Consider the following 10,405-nt stretch of genomic DNA (forward strand, 5'->3'; position numbering starts at 1 on the left):
CCCATCCAGAGATGCCTTGGTAGACAGGCCTGGTGAACTGGTTTCAAAAGGTCACAGCCTTGAAAACCCTGTGGAGGATTTCTGCTCTGAACACCATGGCGTCGCTATGAGTTGAAATGGACTTTACAGCAACTAACAACAACCAGAGGCTGTGACAATTTTATATTTCTACCAATACCGTGTGAATATTTCCACTTTTTCACCTGCCCAAGTTACTAACAAATTTATGTCAGTTTGACAGACAAAAAATATAGATCTATAAATCTTGTTTCGCTTTGCATTGCTTAGATTGAATGAGGTTGAGTATCTTTTCAGATGTTTAAAAGCTACTTTTGATTTAAAATGCCTTTAATATCTTTGTCCATTTTAAAATTAAAACCAAAAAAACCAAACCCATTGCTGTCAAATGGATTCTGACTCATAGCGACACCATGATGTTCAGAGTAGAACTACTCCATAGGGTTTTCAAGGCTGTGACCTTTTGGAAGCAGTTTGCCAGGCCTGTCTACCAAGGCACCTCTGGGTGGGCTCGAACCACCAACCTTTTGACTGAGTTCTTATTTTTAAATCATAGTCCTTGATTCTTTGTCTTTATTCATATATGCTAGATACTAATCGTTTGTCCATTATATGTATTTTAAATTTTTTATGTAGTAAAGCTTATCTGTCTTTATATGTTTTAGGTTTTATGTCTGCATCTTTGCTTCAGCTGGCATTTGGTTTGCATTAAGGAGTGATCTAGTAATCCAGCTTTATTTCCCCTAAATGGTTCGCCACTTATCATAATGTCATCCATTGAATAAGCCCTCTTTTTTGCAATGATTTGAAGGGCCACTTCTATGTAAAATTGAACTAATTTATATATTTGGGTCTGTTTCTGAATACAGTGTTCTCTTATATTGATTTATGTTTTTCATTTCTCTTGCAGTTGTAAATAGTTTTAATTATTTTAGCTTTATAATATATTTTAATATTTGGTAGGACTAATATCTCATTTTTCTTTTTCAGAATTTCTCTATCCTTTTTCACAAGTTTTCTCTCCTTGTGAGAAGTAAATTTTCTCAAATTTCTCCCAAAAACCTATTGATATTTTAGTTGGCATTGCATTGGATTTATTAGTTTATTTGGGAAGAATGAATGTAGTTACAATATAGAGACTACATATCCAAGAGCAGTCAGTCTCATTGTTTGTTTAAATTTATTTTATGCCCCTCAGTTTTTCGTTTTCTTCATATGACCTTGTCATTACACTTAAGCCGGGTAGTCTGTATTTTTTATTTCTATTATAAGTAGATTTTTTTTTTTCATGTTATTTTCTAACTTTCGGTTGTTTGTATATATTAATGCCACTTAAATTTTATAAACTTTACTTTTTTAATTCTTTTACTGTTCATAAGAGTTGATTTACTGTCCATCTAGTTTATTTACTTATGTTTTCTACATATAATAATTTTACTTCTTTACTTCCATTCTCATATCTCTTATTTACTTTTCTTCTTCAGTTGCAAGATTTGGTATTCATTCATTTGCTACCCATTGATATTTTAAGTGATGTTGGTCTATAATTTTCTGTTTTTATAGAATATTTGTCAAGTTTTGTATTATTATAATGCTACTTTTGTAAGAAGGATTTGGAAGGGTTCCTGACTAGAATGGGTTTTAAACTGAAATTCCTATATATGATATAGCCCCAGTGTACCAAGGAAAATTATCCACTATGCACAAGAGTATAAATTAATTAGGTTGGACTTTTTTCAAAGAACTAAGATTGTAGAGGTAAAACAGAAATATTTTTTAGAACTTGGGGTTACATAGCAAAAATTTGAGTTTATGGTCTTTAATTTTTCTCTATTAACTTGATATGTCATTTCTCCCTATGTGAAACCTTTGCTTCAGCTCTGTTGGTCTGTCACTGTCCTTTGAGAATGCAGTTCCTACATTGGCACCTTGACATGTATGCTCTCATTTATTAATTCATTTATTAGTTGAACACCTTCTATTTTCTAAGCACTGTACAAAGTACTGAAGTCACAGGGGTAAATAAAAAAGTTATGTGTCTCAAGGAATGGACTTCGTGGTTTAAAGTGCTAACATGATATGTTGGTTAAGAGCTTTGGAATTAGATGGACCAGAGTTTAAATACCTACTTTACCAGAGCAGTATGACCTTGGGCATATTATTTAATATCTCCACATCTTAGTTTCCTTATCTGTAAAATAGAAATACTAAATATTCCTACTTTATATAGAGTTTCTGTGTTAATATCTATAGATTACATTGGACAGTAAATATTCAGTACTGCTCATACTGATTATTGTTAATACTATAACTACTTCTGTCACAAAAGTCATCATACATTAAACATCTTTGGGGATCTCTCATAATCCATAGCACATCATTTTTATAATGCCATAGTGCATGAGGAATCAAACTTTAAAAGCATATTGCTAAATCACTGGGCTAGTTTTGCTGAATAAGATGAAAATAATTCAGTGTTCTCTATTTGCTTTGTTTAACCTAGCTTCTGTTGATTTTAATAATATTTAAGTAAAATAATTTTACTTTTATTTATGCTATGTTTTAGATCTGATTTTATGAAATCGTGTCTTAGCTTCAGAGTAAGAAATAGCCCCCAGAGGTGCTTTGTGTGTAGTGGCATAGCAGTTAAACACTGCTTTTCATTTTACTGTTTGGTATCATTTGCCTAAGTTTCTTTTTCCTATGTACTCTTTCTGGACTTTGCATAATAGCATAACTCAGTTCTCTGGCCTCTTTTACAATTAAAATGAGTTATTGAACCATGTGACTTACCTTTCATAATTTTGAACACCAATAATGTCTGCCATAATGCTCCTTAGAAGCGAAGATGGCAAGACTTCATCTCACATTCTTTGGACATGTTATCAGGAGGGACCAGTCCCTGGAGAAGGACGTCATGCTTGGTAAAGAGTCAGTGAAATAGAGGAAGACCCCCAATGCGATGGACTGACACAGTGGCTACAACAGTGGGCTCAAGCATAATAACAATTATGAGGATGGGCAGGACCTGGCAGTGTTTTGTTCTGTTGTACATAGAGTTGCTGTGAGTCGGAATTGACTCAGTGGCACCTAACAACAACAGCAACGTCTGTAAAAAGCAGTAAGGAATTGTGTTGCTACCTTCATATTTAAACCCCTTCTGGAATCCTAGGGCTGATACTAGGCATCTTTAGATTCGTTGGCTCTCTTTCATAATTGGCCTGTCAAGTGGAAAACTGCCAAAAGTGTTCAGATAGAATTTGCACCCAGCATTTTCATTTTGTAATATACAAAAATTTAATAGGAAACACTTCCATTGGACTCAGTAGTTGGAGCCCTAATTTTATATTTGAAGATAGCAGAAGAATGGAGGTCATAGGATAAACTGCAGGGCAAAGTATAAAACTATTTGAGATGAATCAAATGTGATGAGAAAGTAGTCATATATGCTTGATGATGGGTGGGAGAAAAGGACTCTCACATTCAGTAGATTAATCTACTGTTCTTTTTCTTTCCAAAACATAGTCACTGATTTGACTTCTTACAGCTGACAAACGGCCTAACTGAAATGTTTCACAGAATAGAGGGCAGGATTTAGAGCAGTATTATTATTATTAAACTGTATTATCTTTTTTTTTTTTTATTAAACTGAAACTTTCCAGTATGTTTAATTGGTTCATCTTTATCAACTTGGACAAGTACAACTTTAAGAAAAGAAACTTACTGATACTCCTGTTAAACAAAACAACTTAGGAGTAGTGGTAACAGAGAGAAATAAAATAATTAAAAAATTAAAACGGACAATGACAGCAGGATTTGGGGTTAGTACAGGGAAGGTCACTGGAACCCTGTAGCATTTGTATGAAGACTAAACAGATAGGCTGGTAATCCTGACAAGGACTGTTTTGGTTAGATGGGTTAGGGTAGAAGTCTTAACTTGCATGAGTTCAAGAGAGAACAGGAGAAGCGTAGAGAGAATAAGTATTGATAACTCTTGAGAATCATTGCTCTAAAGGGGAGTAGAATAATGGGGAGATGTAGGTCAAAAAAGAGGTTTTTTTATATTTTGTTTTTGAGCCCTGGGAAATATTATAACATGTTTGCCTGTGGTGCACTAAAAAGAGAAAGTTAGTGATGTAGAGGAGATTGAGGGCATTTTCTGCAGCGTTGACTTTAGGTTGGCAAGGAGAGATAGGAGCCACTATATAAATTCAGGGTTGGCTCTAGATGAGAACATGGGCAGTTCGTCCATGGTAACAGGTGGGAGAGCAGAATATATGGGAATAGATATAGGTAGGTTATTGATATCGTACCAACAGCTGTAGAGGTTTACTGCTAATTACTTCAATTTTCCAATGAATGTTCCAGTTCTTCCACTAAGAGTATCCAAGAAAGGAGGGAGAGTGAATGGGTGAGGACAACAACAAGGAAGTGGGCTTCCGAAGACCATATATTTCAAGAAAAACACCTGGCCTGTTCTACATATTTACCTTACCCATTTGGCACTTGAAGTTACTAAAATTTGGGATCCTGGTCTATATTCTTTTCTCTGTAGAGCTACTTCACTGTTCGCTGTCAACCTGCCTTTTTTGGGGAAAAAAAATAACTGTTCGTTTGAACAAAGTTGAAAAAAGCTCATTACTGTCGAGTTGATTCCGACTCATAGAAACCCTATAGGACAGAGTAGAACTGCCCCTAGAGGGTTTCCAAGGAGCAGCTGGTAGATTCGAACTGCCAGTTTTGTGGTTAGTAGCCATATTCTTAACCACTGCTCCTCCAGGGCTTGGTATCTATTTTCTCCTAATAAAAAGCTAAGTAAGCAACCAAGTATTTTTTGACAACACTTTATGTTCAAACATGTCATTTGCTCAGTTGTATTTATTCTTAATAATTGCAGTGTCAGAATTAAAGAAGAGGACAAGTGATATCCTGGATTTCATTTTGGGATTTTTTTTTTTTTTAAAACATACCAATTTCTTTCTTTTTCTTTCAGATGTTCTTAATAGTTGCTCCTCTTTCTGTCCTCTACAACTGGAGGGATGAATTGGACACCTGGGGATATTTCAGAGTCATTATTTTACACGGTAACAAAAAAGACAATGAACTGATTCGTGTAAAGCAGAGGAAATGTGAAATTGCTTTAACAACTTATGAAACACTGCGTTTATATCTGGATGAATTTAACAGGTAATGGGAATAATGGGTATGACTGCATTAATATTTGGCTTACATCAGTTATATTTATCCCTTCATATTCTGATTTTTTAAAAAGCTTTTAATATTCTTAAAGGATTTAATTTGAGTTCAAAATTATTGAAATAAGCCGTCTGTAATAACCAACTTATTCTCTGAGAGAGAAGACCCTCCATCAGGTTTTCCACAGTTCCTTATTCTGTTTCTTAAACTCAGTACAGATACCTGTCCAAAAAAGGCTTATTAAAGAATGGTAAGGCTTGTCCTGTCACCTTTTATGCATTTGGTACCTCTAGTCTAAGAGCGTGATTTTCATGAATGATTTTATTGATAGGAGTCTGTTGTGATGTAGACTGGCAAAAAATAAATAAATTGATAGCCACTGTTCTAGGATAGAAAACCCTGGTGGCGCAATGGTTAACAGTTCGGCTGCTAACCAAAAGGTCAGCAGTTTGAATCCACCAGGCACTCCTTGGAAACCCTATGGGGCAAGTTCTGCTCTGTCCTGTAGGGTCGCTATGAGTCGGAATCGACTTGACAGCAACGGGTTTGTTTGTTTGGGTTCTAGGCTATAAGTACCCAAGAGAAATGAGTTGGTTCATGCCCACCTGCATCTTAATATTTTAGTGGGGAATCTGAAAGGAGTAAACAAGCAGTTTTAAAGTCTGTTATTGTTACTGTCAAGCAATCTGACTCATAGCGACTGTATGGGATAGAGTAGAACTGCCCCATAGGGTTTCCAAGGCTGAAATCTTTATGGAAGCAGACTGCCACATCTTTCTCTCACGCTGTGGCTAGTGGATTAAAACCGCCAACCTTTTGGTCAGGAGCCAAGTGCTTTAACCACTGCGCCACCAAGACTCTTTTATCATAAAGTCAGATTAGTTCATTTTGAATACAGGGTGCTTTGGGAGCATATGAGGAACCTAACCCTGCTGTAGGCTGAGGAGAGTTTTCAGAGAAGCTTCTCAGAGATGATCTGTGAGCTGAATGAGCCTTGTAGGATGAGTAGGAGTTGAATAGTAGGAAAATGTCTGGGTTCTCTAGAGGAGCAAAACCAGAGAAGCATATATAAATATATATAGAGAGAAATTTAAGGAAATGGCTTGCACAATTGTGAAGAAATGACTCATGCAGTTGTGAGGAAATGGCTCACACAATTGTGGGGGCTGGCAAGTCCCAAATCCACGGGTCAGGCAATAGACTGAAGACCCTTGCTGGCTCACGTGGTTGCAGGGGCTGATGGACCCCAAATCTGCAGGTCAGGCAGCAGGCTGGAAGTCTCTGCTGGCTCACAGGGTTGCAGGGGTTGGTCAGTCCCAAATCTTGAAGTCTGGTGGCGGGCCGGAGATTTCTGCAGGCATATGTCCCAAGAACCAGAGGTCAGACAACAAGAAGAGTGCAGGGTCGAGAAAAAGGAGTGAGCTTTGCCAGAACATCCATTTATATACTGGAGGCAAGCCATACCCCCAAGGAAACTCCATTTCAACCAATTGGCTGCTCACATCAGATCACAAGATGAAAGGTGATTACATAGTGTCTGCCAAACCACTAAGAATCATAGCTTAGCCAAGTTAGCATATAACATTAACCATCGAAGACAGTAATCCAGGGGTAGAAGAGTAATCACTGCAGAGAGAACAAACTATTTGCAGAGGCGTTCAGATAAGAATGATCACAGCATGCTTGAATAAATGAAAGGAGCTTGGTATGACTGCAACCTAGAATGAAAGGTGGAGTGGCCAGGAGACAAGGAAGGGAACTGATCATAAGGGTGCTGAAAGCCACTTCGAGGATTTTGATCTTTATCCCTATAGCAGTGGAGTGTCACTGAAGCGTTTTCAGCAGGTTACTGAAATGATAAAAATGATCAGATTTACATCAAATTGGATCATTTCTGTTGATGTATCTTCAAGTTCACTGACTCTTTCTTTTTTCATCTCCATTCTGCTATTAAACTCATCCAGTAAGTTTTTAAAAAATTTATACATTGTGGTTTTCAGGTCTAGAATTTCCATTTGGTTGTTTGCTGAGATTTTTGTTTTTTCATTTATTATGAGAATTTCGTTCATTCATTATGAGCACCTGTTCCTTTACCTTATTAAGCGTAGTTATAATAACCCAGATTCATTGCCATCGAGTCAATTCTGACTCATAGTGACCTTATACAACAGAGTAGAACTGCCGCGTAGTGTTTCCAAGGATCCGCTGGTGGATTTGAACTGCTGACCTTTTGGTTAGCATCCGTAGCTCTTAACCAATGTGCCACCAGGGCTCCATAGTTATAATAGCTGCTTTAAAATCTTTGATAATTTCAACATTTGAGTCATCTTAAGGTTGGTCTTTCTCTTGAGAATGGCTCACATTTTCTTATTCTTTATATATGTTGAGTAATTGGGATTGTATTCTGTACATTGTGAAAGTTATGTTTTGGAGACTCTGAGTTTTGTTATATTCTTCTAAAGTGTGATGAAGTTTTTGTTTTAGCAGATAACTTGGTTAGGCTTAAACAGCAAACTCTGCCTTATCTACGTGGCTTTTCAAATCTCAGTTCAGGACTTTTAACCTTAGTTGCAAGCTGATTTGACTCTTCCTTGGGCATTCATGTTTCAGAGGTCAGACAGAAACCTGGGTAGATTTTAAGCATAGAATTTGAGACTTCTCCTTCTTTGGCTTTTCTTTCTGGGATTCCTTCCTCAGTCTTCAGTGGTTCTGGCTGCCCTGAGCTTTGTCTTCTGGTTCTTCAGACTAAGGAGACAGTAGATATTCTATCAGACTTTTAGCCACCCCTCACAGTACTGCGACTATGGCCTTACCTTCAGGCTAAAGCCAAAAAAATAGGGAAGTCACCCTATGCTGGTCCTTTCTTCCTAGTTTGATTTCTCTTCAACATCTGTCTGCTTTTACTCACTCTGCAGAACCTTCAGGCAATTGTGTTTTATATTTTCTCCAGAGTTTATAGTTGTTACCTGAAGGCAAGTAGAAATACTGGAAGTGGAACTCATATATTGCCTTCATTTTTAAAGGACATTTTTTTTAATTGTACTTTAGATGAAGGTTTACAGAACAAATAGTTTCTCATTAAACAGTTAGTACACATATTGTTTTATGACAATGGTTAACAGCCCCCACGACATGTCAACACTGTCCTTTCTCAACCTTCGGTTCCCTATTACCAGCTTTCCTGTCCCCTCTTACCTTCTAGTCCTTGTCCCTGGACTGTTGTGCTCAATTAGTCTCATTTTGTTATATGGGGCTGTTCAATCTTTGGCTTAACAGTGAACCTCGGGACTGACTTCAGCTAAAAGGATTTCTGGGGGCCATACTCTGGGAGTTTCTCCAGTTTCTGTCAGGCCGGTAAGTCTGATCTTTTTTGTGAGTTAGAATTTTGTTCTGCATTTTTCTCCAGCTCTGTCCGGGACCCTCCGTTGTGATCCCGGTCAGAGCAGTCAGTGGTGGTAGCCAGGCACCATCTAGTTGTACTGCACTCAGTCTGGTGGAGGCCGTGGTAGCTGTGGTCCATTATTCCTTTGGACTAATCTTTCCCTTATATCTTGTTTTTTTCATTCTCCCTTGCTGCTGAAGGTGTGAAACCATTGGAGTATCTTAGATGCCTGCTCACAGGCATTTAAGACCCCAGACACTACTCACCAAGGTAGAATGTAGAACATTTTCTTTATAAACTGTGTTATGCCAGTTGAGCTAGATGTTCCCTGAGACCATGGTCCCCACAGCCCTCTGCCCAGCAGTTCAGTCCTTCAGGGAGTTTGGATGTGTCTATGGAGCTTCCATGACCTTTCCTTATACAAGTTGTGCTGGCTTCCCCAGTATTGTGTACTGTCTTACCCTTCACCAAAGTTACCACTTATCTATTGTCTATTAAGTTCCCCCCCATCCCTTGTAACCAACAAAGATTGTTACTTTTTGTGTGTAAACTTTTTCATGAGTTTTTACAGTAGTGGTCTCATATAATATTTGCTCTTTTGTGATTGACTTATTTCACTCAGCATAATGTCCTCCAGTTTCATCTATGTTATGAGATGCTTCACAGATTCATCATTGTTCTTTATCATTGCATAATACTCCTTTGTGTCTATGTACCATAGTTTGTTTATCCATTCATCTGTTGATGGACATCTAGGTTGTTTTCATCTTTTTGGTATTGTGAACAATGCTGCAGTGGACATGGGTGCGCATATGTCTATTTGTGTGACGGCTCTTATTTCTCTAGGATATATTCCTAGGAGTGGGATTGGTGAATCGTATGGTATTTCTATTTTTAACATTCTAAGGAAGCGCCATGTCATTTTCCATTCCCACCAGCAGCACGAGTTCTGATCTCCCTGCAGCCTCTCCAACATTTGTTATTTCCAGTTTTTTTGATTTGTACCAGTAATGCCAGGGTGAGGTGGTATCTCATTATGGTTTTAATTTGCATTTCTGTAGTGGCTAGTGATCGTGAGCGTTTCCTCATGTGTCTGTTGGGCTCTTAAATGTCTTATTTGGTGAAGTGTCTGTTCATTTCCTTTGCTCATTATTTAATTGGATTATTTGTCTTTTTGTTGTAGAGTGTTGGATTTTCTTGTAGATTTTAGAGATGAGACTTTCTCTGACTTGTACTGTCCAAAAATTTTTTCCCAGTCTGTAGGTTCTCTTTTCACTCTTTTGGTGAAGTCTTTTGATGAGCATCAGTGTTTTTTTTTTTTTTTTTTTTATTTTCAATTGTTGTAATTAAATGAAGTTCACATTTCAAGTTAGTCTCCCATATAGAATTTTTTCTTTTTTTTTACGTACATTGTTATGTGACCCCAACTGCTCACCCCATTCTGAAACAGCACATTCCTCCCCTCCGCCCCTGATTCCCCATGTACATTCAACCAGCTCCTAACTCTTTGCATTCCCATCTCACCTCTGGACAGAAGCTGCCCCTTTGGTCTCTTGTATCTACTTGACTAAGAGACACATTCTTCACAAGTATCACTTTATGTCCCACAGTCCAGTCCAATCCCTGTCTGAAGAGTTGGCCTCGGAAATTGTTTTAGTTCTGGGGTGATAGAGAGTCCAGGGGCCATGCTTTCTGGGGCGCCTCTAGTCTCAGACCATTAAGTCTGGTCTTATTAGAACTTGAGTTCTGCATCCCGTCATTCTACTGCTTCATCAGGGACTCTGTGTTGTGTTCCCTGTCAGGACGTTC

At 37.8% G+C, this 10,405-nt stretch overlaps 1 protein-coding gene across 11 annotated transcripts in view; it reads left to right on the plus strand.

The window, feature by feature from the left end:
• Nucleotides 1-10,405, plus strand: part of ERCC6L2 (ERCC excision repair 6 like 2) — a 194,914-nt gene that overhangs the window by 40,131 nt on the left and 144,378 nt on the right. For all 11 annotated transcript variants that reach the window (XM_023735820.1, XM_023735821.1, XM_023735824.1 and 8 more), the window contains one exon: nucleotides 5,012-5,205. In XM_023735820.1, the coding sequence (XP_023591588.1) occupies nucleotides 5,012-5,205 (194 nt within the window). The remainder of the gene's footprint in view (nucleotides 1-5,011; nucleotides 5,206-10,405) is intronic.

The sequence above is a fragment of the Trichechus manatus genome, unplaced genomic scaffold, assembly GCF_000243295.1.
Source record: "Trichechus manatus latirostris isolate Lorelei unplaced genomic scaffold, TriManLat1.0 scaffold00082, whole genome shotgun sequence".
NCBI lineage: Eukaryota > Metazoa > Chordata > Mammalia > Sirenia > Trichechidae > Trichechus > Trichechus manatus.